The sequence below is a fragment of the Orcinus orca genome, chromosome 6, assembly GCF_937001465.1.
Source record: "Orcinus orca chromosome 6, mOrcOrc1.1, whole genome shotgun sequence".
NCBI classification, from domain to species: Eukaryota; Metazoa; Chordata; class Mammalia; order Artiodactyla; family Delphinidae; genus Orcinus; species Orcinus orca.
The window spans coordinates 85,366,170-85,389,051 of record NC_064564.1 but is presented as its reverse complement, the minus strand read 5'-3'; the positions used below and the strand labels follow the sequence as shown (position 1 = coordinate 85,389,051).

General features: G+C 35.8%; 1 protein-coding gene across 5 annotated transcripts in view; it reads right to left on the bottom strand.

The window, feature by feature from the left end:
- ZCCHC7 (zinc finger CCHC-type containing 7) overlaps nucleotides 1-22,882 on the bottom strand; it is a 248,461-nt gene that overhangs the window by 36,776 nt on the left and 188,803 nt on the right. For all 5 annotated transcript variants that reach the window (XM_004271449.3, XM_012533635.3, XM_033431122.2 and 2 more), the window contains exons 3-5: nucleotides 19,861-19,904; nucleotides 18,512-18,637; nucleotides 17,183-17,353 (exon numbers count right to left, since the gene is read on the bottom strand). In XM_004271449.3, coding sequence (XP_004271497.1) covers nucleotides 17,183-17,353; nucleotides 18,512-18,637; nucleotides 19,861-19,904 — 341 coding nt within the window. The remainder of the gene's footprint in view (nucleotides 1-17,182; nucleotides 17,354-18,511; nucleotides 18,638-19,860; nucleotides 19,905-22,882) is intronic.

The window sequence follows — 22,882 nt, the reverse complement described above, 5'->3', positions numbered from 1 at the left end:
GACTTAAAAAAATCTTAAAATATTTTGATCACTGGTAAAAACCAAAAGTACTCCACATCATTCTCAAAGTTGATATACCCTTCTTCAGTTTACTCAAGCTTACTTGATTCTTTTTTTCAACAATGTTTAAACAATAATAACAACCCCAGCTTCCTTACTAGCCTTTCCCTCTTGCCTTTCTTTCTTATAGAACCAGAGATCTATCACCTGAAGGCTGGGAAAGTGCGTAGCAGAAAGGAGAAACTTTGGAGGGATAGATCCCTATAATTTTGATAACCTATCTGGCCACTTTAGTAGTGAGTATATAATCCATGTACACAGGTCAAGAGAGAGGTCTTATTTCCGGCTCTCTGGCATCTTAACTCCCTCTTTCTATAACTTTCAGCACACTCAGATCTCCCATTTTTAAACAAGCAAACAGGGCTTCCCTGGTGGCGCAGTGGTTGAGAGTCTGCCTGCCGATGCAGGGGACATGGGTTCGTGCCCCAGTTAGGGAAGATCCCACATGCCGCGGAGCGGGCTCGCTGAGCCTATGCTCTGCAATGGGAGAGGCCACAACAGTGAGAGGCCCACGTACTGCAAAAAAAAAAAAAAACAAAAAAAAAAAACAAGCAAACAAAACATCCCCTGAAAAACAATTAAAACTCTATGCTGATGACACCCTTTAATTATAACTGCTAGGAGCTGATTTCATTACCCCTTTGGTATTGGTACTTATGTTCTGAGTAACTGTAAACTAGTTCTCAAAGGTGCTATACCACCCTGTTTCCTTAAGCTCACTAGCAGGCACCAGAAGTTTTAAACCAGATTAGTAAGTGATAAACTAAAGGTAAAATAATTTTAAAATGAAAATTTAGACTTTCTTTATAAACCAATTATACAAAGTCCATCACAAACAACAGATACATAGAAGAGCAAACTGGTTCAAATCACTGAAAATAATCCTAATTCATCTTAGCCAACTACATTATACTCCTTTTATTTATAATCATGCCCTGTCGTTCAGTTCTAGTTCTCTGATTCTCACAGAATTCTCCTGGGAAAATTTTCTTTTCCTCTTCTCCCAAGAATCTTATAGCATCCAGGATATGTCAGGTATATAAGTAATCACCTTTAGGTCCAAAGTTGTGCTGAGACTGTACTAATTTTACCCCCAGAAGCTTTTTTTAAAAAATAATAAAATAACATTAAATATTATTAAAGTAATGCATATTCATTATAAGAATAGAAAATACAAAAGCCACCTGAGATAATTACCATCTGAGATAATTGCAAACATTTCAGAATATTTCACTCCAAACTTTTTTCTATATACAAGCAATAAAAAATTGAAACCAAAATTTAAGAAACAATACCATTTACAAGAAAATGAAATACTTAGGTATAAACCTAAATATGAGGGGATTTGTATATACTGAAAACTACAAAACTCTGACAAGAGAAACTACAGATCTAAATAAATGGAGAGATATACTATGTTCATGGATTGGAAGACTCAAAATAGTGGAGTCAATTCTCCTCACAGTGATCTACACAGACTGAACACAATATCAATCCAAGTCCCATCAAGATTTTTTGTAGGTATAGACAACTCATTGTAAAACTTAAATGGAAAGGGAAAAGAACAAGAATAGCTACAGTAATTTCATAAAAGATGAGCAAAGTTTAAGAAATCAAACTACCCGATTTTAACACTTACTATAAAGCTACAGAAATCAAGAGAGTATGGTACTGGTGATGGGACAGGTACCTAAATCAGTGCAACAGAACAGAGAGTCCAGAAATCAATTCACACAAATGTGGTCATTTAATCTTTGAAAAAGATACAAAAGCAATTCAATGGAGAAAGAACAGTCTTTTCAACAAATAGCAAACAATTGATCACCCAACAGTAAAAAAATTAACCTTGATCTAAACCTCATACTTTATGCAAACATGAACTCAAAATGGATCACAGATCTGAATATAAAATATGGAACTGTTTGAAAGAATACACAGGAGAAAATCTTTGCTAATTGCAGTTGGGTAACAAGTTCTTGGAAACGGCCCCAAAAGCCTGATCCATATAAGAAAAAACTGATATATTGGATTTCACCAAATTTTAAAACTTCTGCTCTGCCAAACAAACAAACAAACAAAACAAACTGTCAAGAGAATAATAAAAAGACAAGTAATAGACTGGGAGAAAATTTATGGAAATCACATATCCAATGAAAGACATATCCTAAATATTGAAAAAAACCCTCTCAAAACCCAACAATCAGAAATAGACACTCTAATTAAAAGTTAGGAAAGTATCTGGACAATTTACCAAAGAGGATATAAGGATGGCAAATAAACATATAAAAGGATATTCAATATTGTTAGCCATTAGGCAAATGCAAACTAAAATCACAAAGAGATAGGTACTACACAACCATTAGAATGGGCAAAATAAAAAATGCTGACAATAACAAATGCTGGTGAGGATACAGAGCAGTTAGAACTCTCATCTTCCTGAGAGTCTCATTTTGCTGGTGGGAATGCAAAATGGTACGCATACTCTGGAGAACAATATGGCTGTTTCTTATAAAGTTAAACATACAGTTATCATAGGATCTGTAATCTCCACCTGGAAATTTACTCCAGAGGAATGAAAACTATGTTCACACAAAGACTGTATACAAATATTCATAGCAGCTTTATTTGTAATAGTCAAAAGCTATACATAACCCAAATGTGCCTCAATGGATAAACAAACTGTAGTACATCCATAAAATGGAATACTACAAAGGAACAAACTACTGATACATACAACAACTCATATGAGTCTTCAAAATATTACGTGAAAGAAGCTGGTCTCAAAAGTTTACAACGGTATGATTCCATTTACATGGCATTCTTGAAAGGACAAAACTATAGTAATAGAGAACAGATTAACGGTTGCTAGAAGTTAAGGATGAGGGGAGAGTGACTATAAAGCATGAGGGAGTTTTTCAGGGTGGTAAAACTCTTCTGTATCCTGGTTGTGATGGTGTTTACATAAATCTATACATATTCATAAATTGAACATCAAAAGAAAAAAGAGTCAATTTATTATTAAAGAAAAAAAAAGAATGAATATAGGCTTAGATTGCATACCACACTATTCCTAAAATGTTTATAAGCAGCAACAGAATAATGTACATTAAATTTCAAGGTAAAAAGTTATAAAATGAATATATGTTCATTACAAAAACAGAAAATAAAGACCAACAGAAATTTTAAAAACCTTTATAATTCTTGATATAACTATAGTAAGCAGTTTGGAATACTTCATTTCAAACTTTTTCTATGCAAATCTATATACACATATAAATATGTATATTTATACAGAAATTGGATATTTCATAACTTTTGAAATTTACACATTTCATTTAACATACTAGTAACTTCTTTATATTTCAATACTCATTTCCACATCATATTTTAAATGCCTAAGGTTATTCCATTATATGGGACATACTGTTAAGTCACTTAAGTTGGCCCTGAAGTTAAATATTTGAGTTGCTTCTAATTTTCATTATTATAAACAACTCTGAGGTGAACATTCTTGTAGCTGTATCTTTGCAAACATCTATCACTTAAACTCCAGAAAGGTTATTCAAATGTACTTTCCCAGCACAACCTAACACTGAATATCATTATTATTGAGACATTTTTTCTTCCTACTAATTTGTAAGAGCATTTTATATATTATAGGTAATTATCCCATGACATATTTTATAAAAATCTTTTTCAAGCTGTGGTTTGTCATTTAACTTCATTAAAGGTCTCTTTGGATAAACTTCTTTTTAAAAAAGTTAAATCTATTCTCTTAAATCTATCCTCTATTTCTTTTATGGTTTCTGATACTGGTGTCTTTGTTTTCTAGTAGGAGCATTTAATATTTATTTATTGTGATAACTGATATATTTGGTCCTAATTTTGTTCTCATCCTTTTTGTTTTTTATATTCTTATTGTTTCCAATTTCCCCTATTGTTTGCTATATTAAGTTTCCTTTGCCTCATTTTATTTTATTTATTTATTTTTTGCAGTACGCGGGCCTCTCACTGTTGTGGCCTCTCCCGTTGCGAAGCACAGGCTCCGGACGCGCAGGCTCAGCGGCCATGGCTCACGGGCCCAGCCGCTCCGCGGCATGTGGGATCTTCCCGGACCGGGGCACGAACCCGCTTCCCCTGCATTGGCAGGCAGACTCTCAACCACTGCGCCACCAGGGAAGCCCATCCTTTGCCTTATTTTAAATTAGTAACCTAAAAGTTACATGGCCTATTTTTTCTTTTTTTAGTTGAAACAAACTTTTATTTTATTGGAATTATCTATGATCCACATTATTATAGATTTTAAATTTTTTAAAGAATTTTTTTCTAAAATTAGTATTAAGTTTAAAAGCAGATTAAGAGGAAGTATTCAGACATGTACTGTATGCTTTCCTGATTTCACTGTTCATTGCTGCTAATTTTATTCTCTGACTTTTCCAATAAATTTATAAATGCACAACAGCTTGGCTGTGTCATCTATTTTTCTTTGAATGCTCTAGCCTCCAGAGATTTCTCCACTGCCTTCTGGAATTTAGTATTGCACAGGAGAAGTTTGATGAAAATTTGATTGTGTGTACGTGTATGTGTAATGTATATTTTTGTTTGCATGATTTTTTGTTTGCATGATTTTTGTTTGTTTCATATCCAGAAATTTCACTAGGATATGTCTAGATGTAGGCCTTTTTTCTCCTTCATACTGAGTGTGTGCTCTTTTGATCAGGATTTCCTTTGATCATTTTGCTTTGGATTGCTTCTCTATCTTCTCTATCCACACTGTGAAGAATGAATTAGGATTTTCTCAGTTTCCTATTTCCTGTAGTGAGTTTATCTCATTTAGGGTTATCTCTGATTCCATTTTTACTCTACCATTTCTTCACATATGCCTGTAACTATTTTTTATTGCTTCATTTAAAAAAAAAAAAGAAGAAAAGAAAATGAAAAACAAAGGAAATAAAGGAGGCTTATGTGAATGTCGCCAGTATTGGGAACTGAGGTGGTATCTGCCAAGGACTGCACAGGTCTCTGATCAACTTATTCATGGAAAAGTTTAGATGTGATCAAGTTTTAGTTTTCTCGATCAGATGTCTGGCTTGTTTGTGAGGAACAGGGAAGGAATTATAATTATAGAGGGATCTGCAAAGTAGGGATGTTTTATTACACTGAAAATCATCTACTCCATTAAAAGACCATTCATTTTGTCCCAGATTTTTATAAATGTACCAAGAGTTCTGTATAAGCATCCCTAAACCAGGTAAGGCAATTTACATGTTACAATTTGTAAATTTAAGGTGTATGGCTGGGCTGTGTTACTTTGATCGATTTATATACGGTAATATGATTGTCAAGGAAGCAATATTTATCATATTACATCATTATAGTATAGTATTATAGACTATATTCATTATATTGTGCTTTACTTACTGCTAGTTACAAGTTTGTACCCTCAAACACCATCAATATTATCCCCTCACTCCAATATTGTAGTAACTACCATTTTACTGGGGTTTTTTTTTACAGGTTTAAGTTTTTTTTTTTTTAGATTCCACATTTAAGTGATATCATACAGTACTTATCTTTGTCTGACTTGTCTTGCTTAGCATAATGTGCTCAAGGTACATCCACGTTGTCACAAATGGCAGGATATCCTTCTTTCTCATGGCTGAATAATATCCCATTGGATATATATATTACATCTTTTTTATCTATTCATCCACTGATGAGCATTTGAGTTGCTTCCAATAGTTCTGCAATAAACATGGGTGTGCTATCTTTTCAAAACCCTGATTTCATTTCTTTTGGGTATATACTCAGAAGTGGGAACTGCTGGATCATATGGTAGATCTATTTTGAATTTTTCGAGGAATCTCTGTATTGTTTTCCATAGTGGTTGGACTAATTTACATTCCCACCAACAGTGTGTAAGGGGTTCCCTTTTCACCACATCCTCACAAGCACTTGTCTTCTTGATAGCCAGTCTAACAGTTGTGAGGTGTTATCTTAAAATATTAGCAAACCAGGATTTCCCTGGTGGCGCAGTGGTTAAGAATCCGTCTGCCAATGCAGGGGACACAGGTTCGAGCCCTGGTCCAGGAAGATCCCACATGCTGCAGAGCAACTAAGCCCATGCGCCACAACTACTGAGCCTGCGCTCTAGAGCCCACGAGCCACAACTACCGAAGCCCGCGTGCCTAGAGCCCGTGCTCTGCAACAAAAGAAGCCACCGCAATGAGAAGCCCGCGCACTGCAACTAGAGAAAAGCCCACATGCAGAAACAAAGACCCAATGCAGCCCAAAATAAATAAATAAATTTTAAAAAAGAACAATTAAAAGGACTGTACACCATGGCCATGTGTGATTTATACGTGGACGCAAGAATGTTTCAACATACGCAAATTAATAAGTGTAATTCATTACATACCTCAACATAATAAAGGCTATATACAATAAACCCACTGCTAACATTATAATCAATGAAGAAAAACTGAAAGGGTTTCTTCTGAGATCAGCTACAAGACAAAGTTGCCCACTCTCACCACTCCTATTCACTGTAATAGTTGTCCCTTGGTATCTGTGGGGGATTGGTTCCAGTAGCTCCTGCGGATGCTAAAATCCTTGGCATCCTTGGATGCTCAAGTCCCTTGTATAAAATGGTATAGTTCAATGCATACAGCTGGCCCTTTGTATCCAAGGATGTGAAACCTGTGGATACGGAGGGCTGACTGTACTGGAAGTCCTACCTAGGGCAAGTAGGCAAGACAGAAATAAAAGGCATCCAAATTGGGAAGAAAGAAGTAAAACTGTCACTATTTGCTGACAATATGATCTTATATAAAGAAAATCCCAAACAGTTAATCAAAAACTCTTGGAACTAATCAATGATTTCAGTAAAGTGGCAGGTTACAAAATCAACTTACATAAAACAGTAGCATTCCTTTACACTAATGATGAAGCATCAAAACAAGAAACAAAGAAAACTATCCCATTCATAATAGCATCAAAAACAACAAAATACTTAGGGATAAATTTAGCCAAGGAAGTGAAAAATCTGTACAATGAAAACGATAAGACTTTGCTGAAAGAAATAAGAAGACACAAACAAATGTAGACATCCATGTTCATGGATCAAAAGAGTGCTATCTTTTTAACGATGAGTAAGCTAAGAAAGATAGATGTCCATAATTAAGACTTTGAATACTTTTAGAGGTTGAAAATCTTTTCCAGTTGCTGTATTTTCCTTCATTATGTACTATTTGAGGGAGATGATCAGAACCCAATCAAAAAGCTGTATGGAATTTTAAAATATATATATTATTTATTTATATATATATATATTATATATATATTTATATTTATGTATGAGAGTTGACCTTAGCCTGTAATGCTTAGTAAACAAAACTTTTAGCCTTCCAGGTGTTAATGAGGATCTGACTTCCTTAATTTCACTCTCCAAATTCATAAATTAGATAACTATGTCTCAGAATTTGTCCTTATTATTGGATTTAAAAGTTAAATTTAAGTCCAAGGTGAGGAGTATAATGATAGAATGAGTCAGAAATTTAACAAAATTCCCAGTGGCCCACTGCTCTATTTATCAAAAACTCATGTCTTCCCAATGTGACTGCACTGAAGATTAGGTTCATTCCTAAGCCAAATAAAATTCTCAATAAAATACTAAAGTTTATTTATCCTTTCATTTTTAGAGCTGCTTGTTTTATAGACTGTTCAGGGACAATCTTTCTCCTCTTTTGATGTAAGTTAGGGGTCTAGAAACGGAACCATCTCTATCCTCTACAAACTTATTCTTAAAGCTTCTATAAAGAAAATGTAAACCTGCTCTCCATCTGCTAGTTCTACTGAAAGTGACTAATACTAGGCCATGAGGCATGTGCTATAGGGAAACTTGGGGAGGCTGGTGGAATTCATCAGGTTAGTCAGAGATGACTAGAAAGGATACCATTCAGTTGAATTTCAAAGTAAAGACTGGTCTCTTCTTCACGCTTTGTACTAAATTACATACCGTCAGTTAAAAATGTAGAACTTTTTCCCTGCTAAGGTTATTTCCATCAGGTTAAACATATTTTTAACCACGAAAAGTTTCAGATATTCATTTCTTAGGTAGTTTGGGAACAGTTCCAATATATTATTAATGACTAATTCTGGGATTTACTCTCTGAACAATGAACACATATGAATTTTCACTAACATCATGAATTCTGCAAAGACCCATCAAGAGAATGAGACCTCTAACATAGAAGTCTACACTTAACTTCCTTGGGGGCGTATTCTGGTCTCCCAGGTAAATAAGTATCTTATAAGCCTATTCAACAATTATTTTTCTATTAAGCAAATCAATCCATCCCAGCCATGACCTCTTCCTTCAACATTATGTTTTAAATAATGAAATATCGTGAAAAATGAGAGTAACAAAGTATATCTAACCTGATTTTCTTTATTCTCAAAAGTCGGTTCAATGCTCAGGTGTCAGCAGAACTACATTTTAAACTAAGTATTCATATCAATCTATTATAATGATATACCTCTGATATTTTAGTTTTTTCAGAGATAATCTTTTTTTCAAAATTATTCCCTTCCTTCTTCAGCATTGTGCTTTTATCAAAATTATTTTGTGGTACCTTGAAAAACTTTTTAAAGTTTTTTTTTGGGGGGAGAGGGCACATTTACTACACTTATTTTTTACTCATCTATTCTTATTTAGGCATTTTCATTTTCTTAAGGAGATCTAATGTAAGTCAGTGGTTTGTCCTTACTTCAATCAAGTTCAGCAGGAAAATGTTTGCCTATGATTCTTTGAATTATAAAAGGTTATCATAATCTGAGTTTTATATTTTCTTTTTTCGAATTTGTCCTTTCAAGCCAATGAAGAAGATACAGTATATTCCATCACAAAATGATAGATGAGATTTTTCCACATGAAAACTGAGGGCTGACAGACCAAAAACACAGGACTGCATCAATACCTGTAATATTGGTTTAAAAAGGAGACACTGAAGAAAATCATTTGAGAGCAATGCAAATGTTTTTTGTTGTTGTTGTTGCAAATGTTTTTTAAAACACTAGGATTACTAAAGATAGTGAAAGGGAAATATAGAAAAAGGATTTCTTTTGCCTTAGAAACTTCATTTTATTTTACACATATTGTAGATATTATACCTTTTAGAAAGCCTGTTGAAACTTGATTTGAAACATTATTCATAGATGTTTACCTCTTAATGAGTCAAGCTGAGAATGTCCAAGTCTATACATTTAAGTGCAGGATTGGACAACCTTCAGAACCATTTGACTAGAGCATGAGTAGGTAAGTGAAGTCTATGGTCTCTAATTCATTCACATTTGCTTATTCAATAATCCCATTATACATATATATTTAGGAGCCCACTGAGCTCCTACATGGGTAAGGCACTATTCTAGAAGCTGGAGATACAGCAGTGAATGTGTCTGAAAACAGACATGGAACTTACATTCTAATTAGAGGGGAGAGAAAAATATATAGAATGTAAGATATAAGTGTTATAGAGAAAAAGCAGGGAAGAAGGGCAAGGAATGCTGGAGGTTTTAACTAGGGTGGTTAGGGAAGGGCTCTCTAAGAAGGGGACATTTGAACAGAGACATGAAAGAGATGAGGGAGTGAGTCACTGTGGATAACTGGGGGCAGAGTATTCCCAGCAGAGGGAACAGCAGGTAGAGGGAAATCATGTTTGGTCTTTCAAACAGCAGTAAGGAGACCAGGTGGAGTAAGCAACAGGGATGTAGGCAACAGGGATGTCTATACAGGAGATGTTGTCAAGAAGCCAGACCACATGTGGCCTTGTTGGTGACTGTAAAGACTTTTAGCTTTTACTCTGAGGGAGATGCAAAGTCCTATTTGAGGATTTTAGACAGAGAAGTGATGTAATCTGGATTATGTTTAAAAAGGACTACCCAGTCAGCTGCTGAAAACAGACTATAAAGGGCCAAGGAGGCAGGGAAATGGTTTAGGAAGCTATTAGAATAATCCAGGCAGTAGATGCTCGTAGCTTGCGCCAGGGTGATAGTGGTAGAAATGAGGAGAAGTGGTTAGGTTACAAATTATACTCTGAATCATTCTTTCCAGGGTTAAAACAATGTATTAAATTATGATATATTTACTATCACATCAAAAAGAATATAATACCTAGGAATAAACCTACCTAAGGAGGCAAAAGATGGGTACTCAGAAAACTATAAGATACTGATGAAAGAAATAAGAGATGCCACAAAGAGATGGTGAGATATACCATGTTCTTGGATTGGAAGAATCAATATTGTCAAAATGACTATACTACCTAGAGTAATCTACAGATTCAATGCAATCCCTATCAAATTACCAATACCATTTTTCACAGGATTAGAACAAAAAATGTTACAATTTGTATGGAAACACAAAAGACCCTGAATAGCCAAAGCAATCTTAAGAAAGAAGAATGGAGCTGGCGGAATCAGGCACCCTGACTTCAGACTATACTACAAAGTTACAGTAATCAAAATGGTATGGTACTGGCACAAAAACAGAAATATAGATCAATGGAACAGAATAGAAAGTCCAGAGATAAATCCATGCACCTATGGGCACCTAATCTATGACAAAGGAGGCAAGGATATACAATGGAGAAAAGACAGTGTCTTCAATAAGTGGCACTGGGAAAACTGGACAGGTACATGTAAAGGAATGAAATTAGAACATTCTCTAACACCATACACAAAAATACACTCAAAATGTATTAAAGACCTAAATGTAAGACCAGATACTATAAAACTCTTAGAGGAAAACATAGGCAGAATACTCTCTGACATAAATCACAGCAAGATCTTTTTTGATCCACCTCCTAGAGTAATGAAAATAAACAAATGGGACCTAATTAAACTTAAAAGCTCTTGCACACCAAAGGAAACCATAAACAAAACGAAAAGACAACCTACAGAATGGGAGAAAATATTTGCAAATGAAGTGACCGACAAGGGATTAATCTCCAAAATTTACAAACAGTTCATGCAGCTCAATATCAAAAAAACCCCAACCCAATCAAAAAATGGGCAGAAGAGCTAAATAGACATTTCTCCAAAGAAGACATAGAGATGGCCAAGAGGCACATGAAAAGATGCTCAATATCATTTATTATCAGAAAAATGCAAATCAAAACTACAATGAAGTATCACCTCACACCAGTCAGATGGCCATCATCAAAAAATCTACAAACAATAAATGCTGGAGAGGGTGTGAAGAAAAGGGAACCCTCCTACACTGTTGGTGGGAATGTAAATTGGTACAGCCACTATGGAGAACAGTATGGAGGCTCCTTAAAAAACTAAAAATAATAGAGCTACCATATGATCCAGCAATCCCACTCCTGGGCACACATCTGGAGAAAACCATAATTCAGAAGGAGTCACTGCAGCACTATTTACAATAGCCAGGACATGGAAGCAACCTAAATGTCCATTGACGGATGAATGGATAAAGAGGATGTGGTACATATATACAATGGAATATTACTCAGCCATAAAAAAGAATGAAATAATGCCATTTGCAGTGACATGGATGGACCTAGAGATTATCATACAGAGTGAAGTCAGACAGAGAAGACAAATATCATATGATATCACTTCTATGTGGAATCTAAAAAATGGTACAAATGAACTTATTTACAAAACGGAAATAGAGTCACAGATATAGAAAACAAACTTATGGTTACCAAGAGGGAAGGTGGGGGGATAAACTGGGAGATTGGGATTGACATATACACACTACTATATATAAAATAGATAATAAGGACCTACTGTATAGCACAGGGAACTCTACTCAATACTCTTTAATGACCTATATGGGAAAAGAATCTAAAAAAGAGTGGATATATGTATATATGTATATAACTGATTCACTTCACTATACAGCAGAAACTAACACAACATTGTAAATCAACTATACTCCAATAAACATTAATTAAAAAAAAAAAAGAAAAGTGACTTTCCATGAGAGGAAAAGATATAGAGTTAGAAAGGAAAAACAGTCCAGAAATGGCTAGCGATTTCCTTCCTTATTTTGTCCTGTCTTCAAACATAAGAGCAAGTAGGCAAGCAAACAAATGCTCAGAAAATACTGACCCTCATGTATGTCTCAAGTCCATATGATTACAGGAAAACTCACTTACCTGGATTGAGAATTCCTATGGCATTACTTTGCAGCTGATATTTCCAAAGACAGGTGACATGTTATTATAGGCAGAGTTACTTGGCTCCCTCCTATGGTCTAGGTCATTTTCTACACTTTCCAGGTATGTATTATTTGCAAGTCACAAAGCTTAGTCTTCTGATACTCTCTTATTTAATTTTCACCATTCTTGATGCATCTCCAACACATCACTTTTTACATTCTTTTACACATCTGCCTTTCTTTTTATTTATTTATTTATTTATTTATTTATTTTTTGCGATACGCGGGCCTCTCACTACTGTGGCCTCTCCCGTTGTGGAGCACAAGCTCCGGACGCGCAGGCTCAGCGGCCATGGCTCACGGGCCCAGCCACTCCGCGGCATGTGGGATCTTCCGGACCGGGGCACGAACCCGTGTCCCCTGCATCGGCAGGCAGACTCTCAACCACTGTGCCACCAGGGAAGCCCCCTACATCTGCCTTTCTTACTATACTCTGAGTTCCACAAAGGCGGGGACTGTATCTTATTCATCTTTATCTCTTTAGTACTTGGATTACTGCCTAGCATGTAGTAGGCAACCAACAAATTTTTGATAAATATAGAAAGTTTATTTGGATGGTGGAACAGTGGAGATGTTTTTGAACAAAGGCAGAACTAATTAAACAAAACCAAATATTTGAATTAAGGAAGTCTTTAAGTCAAATCTTGGCTTAATTATTCAGCTCAACAATTGTGTTCCAGCCAGTCTTATTTCTGGCCAGTAATATCTCAATAAGACTGTGAAAAGGATAAGAGGTGATACTTGTACTAGGTACTCTGCATTTTGTGCTGGAAATCCCCATGATTAAACTAAACTTAAAAAAAAAATCACCAAAATTAAACTAAAAAAATACTAGTTTTCAGTTTTATGTATATATTTGTTGAGGAGACATTCACTGGGCACTAATGTCTATGCGAAAGCCTACACAGCTTATATTTAGTTCTCATTTTTAAAATAAACTTTCGAGTTGCTAAAAATATTTTAGTATACAGTGATACTTAAGAGATTCTTTTTTACAGAATCAAATATTTAAAGAAAGGAATCAAGTGAAATATATCCTATGGATTATTTTCTCCCACTACATTTAAAAATCTGACTTAAAGCAGTGACTCAAGTGCTGAGCGCCCCACAAATAGATGGCATTTTATTCTTATAAATGATGGTTAAAGGAGTTATTTAGTATGAATTGGGATAGAAGACTGAGCAGGAAATATGAGAAAAAACTGCTGGAGAAAGGAAGAAAATTCACGTTCAGGTTGCAATTATATCTAATGCTGATTAACTCACTCATTATGCTTTAATGTAAAAGGGTGACAATCTCAACAACAGAGACTGCCAAGGCTGAGATGGTCTTTTGTGAGAAGCACAGTTCTATGGTATCACAGACTTGGTTCTGTGGCTGAAAATTAACAGTCTACAATGCTTTGCTGATCCTCAGAAATTCTTTGAAGAGCTGAAAACTTTTTAAATAAATTATATTTATTTTTATTTGGAAAATATTTTTCTTCATCTATTTTATAATGTATTGATATTTTAAATATCATAAGTTTATTATCAAAGTTGTTTATTAGATCCACAATATCTGCAGGTTTAAGACAGAAACTTGAGAGGATCTTCTGAGAAGGAGTTAAACTGACAATGTCTAGACTGTCAGTAAGTGAACTTTCTCTATGTACATTCATGAAGTACAGCATCATTTTAACTTTGAGACCTTGAGTAAACCCTAAGCTTAAAATGTCCTGGTTTTCTCTTTTGTAAAATGGTAGTAATAATAAATAGTATCTATCTCATATGATGGTAATGAGGATTACATAAATGACTCTGGTGCAATCACAAAAATCTACTGAGCACCTACTAAGCACTGAGGATACAGCAGTGAACAAAGCACTCCCACTCCCCCTTAATAGGTAATGAACTTAGCATAGTACTTAAAACACTGTAAATACTCAACTAATTATAGCTATTGTTATCTTGGTAATGTCAGATATAGCCCACAGAATGGGACTGTATGTGCAAGATAAATGTGTATAGACAGTTTAAGATTCTTGGTTTATTTAAAAGCTATCAGCAAGAGGAGAGAGTCTGTGGTAGATTCAAAATTGGGATTCTTTACATACTTCAGATTCTCTTCCTTTGGGAGGTACCAGTGATCCAGGTAGACTTTAGTAGGTCTTGAGTCATCTGTCTATCCTTTACACTGCAAAACTCTGGAATTTCACCCAAATACTTTTACATAGTAGTTAACAAATAAAGAGCTTTCCAAGCTGAGTTCAGGAGTCATTATAGCAAGAATGTGAGTATGACTCATGAGTTTTCATTACTAATTCTCTTTGCACATTTAACTGGTACTCTGGCATTACAGAGATTCTGGTGTGGCTATAGGGATGTATAAAGCAAAAATGGAAGTTTCTTGATCTCCTTAATTTATAAGAGGTTAGGGCATCTATAGTTACCGGGGGCTTCATAAATCCCAGTAGGTGAGAAGATGAAAATGACAAAGAAGGGTGGAGAACAGTATTGTCAGAGGGTTTTAGCTTTAAACGAGTCAAGGATACCTACACAAAGAGGGAGGAGAAATGATTTAGAAGCAGTCATGGCAGGTGAGACAGAGGCTGATCCTAATCAACCTAATTCAGAGGTATGTGGGTCAAGAGAGAATGAGCAGCAAGCATTTGAGAAGGTTGCAAGGGAAACAATATTTTCTGTGGAGGACCAGGTTTCAAGACAGATTTAAAGCATGTGTGGGAATAGCTGAATAGTCCCAGCAACCAGGGGCCAGAATGAAACTGCTCCCAAATGAATCCTCATGAAGACCTTCTGGGATGGTGGAAGGACTTCAAGTTTCTTCAGAAGGAGTCAGTGGAGCCCAGGTTGGATTGGGCTCCAAGGGAATTCTATACCAGGTGGGCAGGCTGAGAAAAGATCAATTCATGTCCAGAACTTTCATCATGTAATTAAAAAAAAACCCAATGGTAGGTCTTGGTAGATTTAGGAGAAAGGGTGATGCCTTCTCTGAAGTCAGCCACAGTCTAACCCTATCTTAAAAACTTATATTCACTGGGGTTATTAATCCTCAAGGCCATTTTAAATAAAGAGTTTAACATACATTAGAGGCCAAAATTAAGAAGTTAAGCAGAATGAGCTATAGATTTAATTCACAGCTAATTATATAACCTTTTACAAACCATTCTTAACTGTTCTGTACTATAGTTTCTTATTTCAAAAAAACTGCTCATGACAATGACTGAGCCTCTTCTGTTATCACACGCAAATTAGACCATACCTATAAGAGTCCTTTGGAAGAAAGAAGTTAAAAAATATGCTTTTAAACCTAACGTCCAAACTAGAAAATCTTTCTAAGAAATTATAATTGACAACTCAATGCAGAGAACAACAGAATAAAACTAAGACAACTTAGAATTTACTATTTTTAAAACTTAGTAAATATTGAAATATAAGTTTAAACTACTTTGGAATGAAATGACAACTTCTATCTCTCTAACTTGTCTTAAGACTCATATTCAACCTCACTAGGGGCCTAAGAAATATAAATTAAAACACTAAGATATCATTTTCTCCTTATCTGATGGGACAAAAATTTTAAAGATTGATTACAGCTAGGGTTCAGAGTACTCTTAAACACTGCTAGCAAGTGGATACACTGGTACAATCTTTTAGAACAATCTGACAATATTTATCCAGAGATAAATGTACATATCCTTTAATTACACAATTCCATTTAGAATATGACTTACCAAAATACTCTTACATGTATGCAGATATATAAAAAGGTGTTTACAGCAGCAATGTTTGCTTAAAAAAAAAATGAGTAACAGTATAAATCTAAATGTATTGGTAGAGAAATGGCTAGGTAAATTGGTAAAAATGGAATAAAAGTTAGCCATGAGAAAGGTAGTCTTTATGAGCTGACAGAGACACATTCATAAAGAATTAAGTGGAAAAAAAATTAACTTATAGGACAGTGATCCTACTTTGATTTGTTTATAAAGATCCTTTAAAAACTACAATCAATAATTCTTTTATTATTTACACAAGAAACACATATACCAAATATTCATATTCTAGTTTGTCTTAATCTGAAATTCATCCCAACAGAAAGTCATATTAATTTTTTAAGCAAAAGGCTCTAGGTACAATTCAATATAAGGAAAATTTTAAAAATATTTGTGCTTTGTATCATGTCTTTGGGAAGCACAAATTAAAGGGAAAAAATTCTTACTTTTTTTTTAGATACTGACTTCTATAAGCCCTTCTGGTTGAAATTGTGACTAAAATCCCACAGACATTTATAATATGATGCAAAATGACGTCTAAAATAACAATGTGCTAAAATTTAACATGCTACAAGTAACTGAACTGTCTTCTAAGTTACTTTTGTCTTCTTAAATCTAAAGAAAGATCTAAGATAAGCATATTTAAAGTATTGGTGGCTTGTCCTTCTTGCATGAGAATATTATACCACCAAGAGCCACCAATAAGCAGCATCAAGGCAGGCTTCATATAGACCTTTGTATATAACTGTTAAGTGTTTATATATATATTTTCATCTAACTATGAATGAATAGGTACACAAATTTTACATGTTATTTATTACATACCTCTTTAATTACAACCTGTACTTTGGCAAGCACATTAAGCCAAAGAAGCCAGCACAGGTTTACAAGATTTATTGATGCTGCCTCCTGATGAACCCATTCAGTAGGATCCCTATCCTGAGATATTAGAGCACTGATTTACATGATCAGTGGCCAAAGGGACATGACTATCATTATACACAGTGCATAGTAAACATGATTTTAAGTAGGCTGGCAGATGGTTACAGATTGGCACAATGCCCCCAAAGTCCGACAAATTAGTTACATGCAGGATACTCACATCAGCATAGTGGCCTATCATATCACATCTGTCACACCGTTTTCTCCAGGAAGGTCTTTCAAGACATCTGTGAGTAGAAGACATAGGCAAAGAACAGTCTAAGCAAAAGCGGGCCGGACAGGCATACTGGAGGTGTCCTCTCTCGGAGCAGAGGCAACAGGAGCGGACTTTCTATGTGGCAGACAAACAGAAAATCTCTTTAGCAAAATACTTCAGTCTCAAATAGAATGCTACTGTTTCTTTTTCAGTATAATTCCATAAAAAGTTATTTCCAATTTGGGAACACAATGAAGGTCTTGAGCATAATTATAAAATCAAACAAAATGTCTGAAATCAGAGCTTTAACAAAACCATCTGTATCCTGTTGGTTGCCAAAAAGGCTTAGTCTGCATGTACTATCATCTGGCATCTATGTCTTATGCCTCGTCTTGTAGAACACTGACAAAGTGGAATGTATCTGAGAGGGAAAGTAGGATGATGAGGATCTGGAAGCTAGGTCATAGGAGCAACAGATACAGAAAGAGGCTGCTTTGCCAGGCAAAGACAAAGAGGAAACAAGAGAGCCATCTCAAATATTTGAAAGGTAATCATTTGGGAGAGGAAGTTGGTAAGGGAAGGAATATTTGTTAAGGGCTTACTAGTGTCAAGAAATGTCTAAGGGGCTTCCCTGGTGGCGCAGTGGTTGAGAGTCCGCCTGCCGATGCGGGGGACACGGGTTCGTGCCCGGGTCCGGGAAGATCCCACATGCCGCGGAGCGGCTGGGCCCGTGAGCCATGGCCGCTGAGCCTGCGCGTCCGGAGCCCGTGCTCCGCAGCGGGAGAGGCCGCAGCAGTGAGAGGCCCGCGTACCGCAAAAAAAAAAAAAAGAAAAAGAAATGTCTAAGAGTTCTGTGTTATTTCAAAGATTGATGTATCTGTTTAACATAATTTACATCAATAAACATTTATAAATGCCTAAAATTATAATTTTCTAACAATGAAAATTATCCCACAATGAAACAAGCCGTGTCATAAAGTAGAACGTTTAGAAGTGAAATGAGTCTCAGGAATCAATCTGATTCAATCTTCTCATTTTATAGAAAAGAAAAGAGAAGCACAAAAGGTGAAATGATTTGCCTAAGGTTGTACAACTACTAATGGGATGCTGAAATTGATTCTGGCTGTAGATTTATTGTTCTTTACTACTACTCTAGGCTGCGACCTACATAAACATGTAATATGAAATTTAACACATATATTATATAACATTTGAATTGTAAGGTTATAAGGGTTCCAACCCTATGATTTTGATTTTAACAATGTGGAAAGACACATTACATATTTCACATACTTGTGGAAAGGGGCAGTTTTTTGACAAATGGCCACATTTGTCACAATTTCTACAGGTAACGTTTTTGTTGACTGAATAGTATCGGTGGGTCCATCTTCCAGATGTTCTTTTTTTACCTATCTGTGCCTAAGGGAAAAAAAAGATCAAGAATTAAAATTATTTCACTCTGTTCAAGAGAATTAACAGTCAAAATCTGTTCAATTTAGAACTTAGAAACAGGGAACTTTGTATTCTTAAAAGGAGTTAGAAAAACTTAAAAGGGGTGCCATGAAAACAGCTCTACTTTTTGTCTGCCCATCTCCCCTATTCTTTTACACTTCTCCATATGGTTCCATTTCTTTTTTATCTTTCTCTACTTACGGTTCAGGTCTAGTAGGGGCACTGAAATGCATCATTTAGACATTCCAGTGGCATTCAGAGTCAAAGATATTGCTGACATATATCTGGATATATACCATATTTTTCTGAATGAGAAACTTGCTTAAATTTTTAGTTAGGGGTTGGTGTTTTTTATGATTTTGTCCTTTATAAAGTTATAAAACCACATAGTGACCAAATACATTCCTTCTTTTGAACAGCCCAGGGTTACTGCCTACAAACTGGATTTTAATTTCTAAGAGAGAATGAGATAATTTCCTTCCCCTAGAGTCCTTTTAAGATCCATTCTGCCTACACTGATCCAATTCTAGCTGTCCCATATTCTAGCCAAAATCCAGTATCTTGCAAGAGAACATTAGCAAAGCATATCATACGGACTATTTAAAGAGGAATACCTAAATGCCAACCATGCTTTTATCTTGTTTGGTACAATTCCATCTTTGAAAAAAACTTTCATCTTTTACTTGTTATTCTGCTGAACTGGCCAAGTAGGCCTCAAAAGGAGACACAATCTAATTATCTCTTAACATTTTCCTTACACCAAGTTGTAAAATTACTCTCTTTTCTAGCCATCTGTCATAATTAAGGCTAATAATTGACAAAGACAAACACCTGCCACATCCTAAATATAGACTAACCATTTCCTTACACTGAAGAAGCAGTTATTTCCGGTGTTGATCTTTAGTGGTATCAGGCAAAATGGGCTGAGAGGACTTACCATAGCAGAGAAGAAACAAAAGGGAAAGGGGACTAGATCATTATGGCAATTAACTGACTGACAAAAATCAAGGCTGAAATAGGCTTCTGAAAAATTCAATCACCCATAGACTAAAATTAAACTTTTTCTTACAAGATACTTGGACTGCTGCTACTTTTAAAAAGCTTATTAAGTCATCATAATGAAGTGAAACTACACCTCAAAGAAAATTATTATTCTATTATTCATAACTTCAAAACTGTTTTGATTTTACCTCAATGTCTTTGTCACTGATGAACCAGTTTACACCATCTTCTCCTACAAAACAAATAAAATGTTACTAGATCTTGACACCTTTAAAGCACTTGATTGACAATAAATTATTCAATCTGTCAGTATTGAAATTGAACCCCAAAGGTGTAGTGAGAAATGTGAACCCCTTAACATCTTATCTTGACACCGTCATTATTTGTGTGGCTCTGAACAAATAGTTAACCTCTCTTAATCTCAGTTTCCTTACCTGTGAAATGGGAATAATAGTATTTTCCCTGTATACCTAAAAAATATTGTGCGAATCAAGTGAGATACGTGAAAATGCTTTAAAAACCATCAAACTATAAACAAATATATATATATATATATATATATATATATATATATATCACTGAAGGGACCAAAAACCCAACAGCAGGTGCAGAGAGAAATCTTATCTGAACTTCCCTTATCTGACTAAAAGCCTGCTTTGTGAGTCAGCTGCCACAGCCCCTCTCCCCAACCCAGAAGTCTCTAGTCAGGAAAGTCACTGACCTTGGGTACCAGGACATTCCCCCAAAACTGTGTAAACAAGCACATCAAAACCTTCTATCAGGGCTTCCCTGGTGGCGCAGTGGTTGAGAGTCTGCCTGCCGATACAGGGGAAGCGGGTTCGTGCCCCGGTCCGGGAAGATCCCACATGACGCGGAGCGGCTGGGCCCGTGAGCCATGGCCGCTGAGTCTGAGCGTCCAGAGCCTGTGCTCCGCAACGGGAGAGGCCACAACAGTGAGAGGCCCGCGCAGCACGTACCGCAAAAAAACAAACAAACAAACAAAAAAACCTTCTATCTTCTGAAGCCCTAAATCCTCCCTTTTGTTAAGTTAGTATACAAACCTTTACCTTTGGCTATTTAGTGAGTTACTCATTACTGAGTGCTTCCACCCTTGGTCTTTTCTCCTGTAACTCTCTCTATTGTCAGTTAACTCGCAGGCCCCCCACCATTCAGACCCAAGTAGGTAGAAGAAAGGTTTTTCCTTCCAATATCAGTATTAACTGTGTCCCTGTGTCCGCCAGCTTCTCACTGTAACATTTTTATAAGGTGGACTCTGAATACTATCTCATGATTAGAGCTAGGAATTTAGCACTGTATTTTACAACATCAAAAATAGTGAAGTAAAAGAGCAAAAACAGAAGGCCAAATATCCAGAAGACAGTGACCAACCTAAAAATATAACTGTAAAAACCTACGGGGGTGGGAGCCCTACATTTTTCTTTATCAGCTGTTTTCTTCTCTTTGCACTGCCCCTTTACAAACTTGCAAATGGCGGCTATTCCCTTGGTCCATCCATGGCCAAGGAGGAAGGGACATATGACTAATGCAGAAGTTAAGGTGTCAACAAAGGACTGAAAGATTTTTTCTTCCCCCAAAGCAAAGATTTCCTCCTTCCTCCTATCTACTCTTCTTCTCTATCTCAAAAACACAAATTGAGCTTGACTCTTCTTTGAAAGGAATTTTGAAGAGACATGAAGTAATCTACATTTTCCCAGGCCTACCAGGAGTAAGTGTCTAGAGATACATTTTAAAATAAAATACCTTTACTAAGAAAACCAAGAGGCTGCTTTACAAAAAGACCAATCCATAGGAGAGCAGAGATGCTGTGCTGATGATTATTTCCTTTGTAAAATTCGGAGGCTGCATCCATATACTGAGAGTGGAGAATACATTAAATAGCAGCAGCTTCATCATCACCATCCATGCTATTATTCTTTCATTCAAAGGATTCATCTAAGGAGCATGCTTTGCTGTAACTTTCAAAGCTGCCTTTTGTACCTCCATGTCCTTCATCATTAAAACTCAAAATGACCACTTAAAATCACTTTAATTATAAAACTGGCTTAATATTGTCCTTAAAAAAGGAACTCCCAAACCAAGGAAATGCAAAATAGCAACTGTTACCACCCCCAAACTCCAATAAATTTACACATGAACAGAGAATATTGAAAGAAGGAAAGGTTTACAAGGGAGATCAGCTCCATTTAGATTGTTTTAACATACCCGTGGAATTCAACAATATTCTAGGTTACATACTAACTCCTCCTCGACAAGCTACAGTATATTCTTACTGTAGAAAATTTGTCAGCAAGTACACAAAATAGGCTTCAATTACAAATGAAATCAGATTTCTGGGTGGTAAATGAAGTAAAGACATCACGAGGAAAATATAAGTCAACTCTTGGCCCTACTCATGGTTCAGTTTTGGTTCTACCCTAGCAATAACTGACTCTAATACCTATCCTGTTTGCTCCTTAACTCCAGATCCCAACCTAATGAAAGCTTTGTCTAAGAGCAACTCATTACAACTTCCACCGGCAGCCAATTCTCCACTTTGCTCAATTTCTGGTAAGGGACTTGTCAGAAATGTGGGCTCCAGACTTAACCCTATCTCTTATTTGCTGTGTGGCGTCGGGCAGGTTATTTACCCTCTCTGGGTCTGTTTAGTAATGGGTTGGATAAAGTGGTATCCATGGTATCTTCTAGCACTAAGTTTCTGTGATTCTATCAAATTTTCATTCATTACTGGAATCAAATACATTGTTACTTAGCCTACATTACCTAAATCCTCCAGGTCTTTGCAACCAACACAGAGTGTCTTGCCTTAAAGACAACTTCCCACAGGGCCTGGGAGCACCCATCTTCTATGTGTGTACCAGCCAATGCCACAGAACATAAAATGGGATTGCCCTAAAGTGTAAAATTAGGACTGCCCTGAAGATGCCTAATATCAACTCTTACCTGCTTTATAGCTTTGTCTTGCTAAGATCCAGGACTATGATTCTTTTCAGACTTTAGAACCGTAATCAAAACAATAACTGATAACTCTCTTTGCATTAAATTAGCTGTTTAACAAACATGTATTGAAAGGTTACAATAAGCAAGGTGCTATAGGGTAAACAAAACTGGTAAGAGCTTATAACTTAGGCAAACACAAAAAGATAAAAAGAAAAGGAGTAGGAGAGAACCAAACAAGATACTATGGTAAAT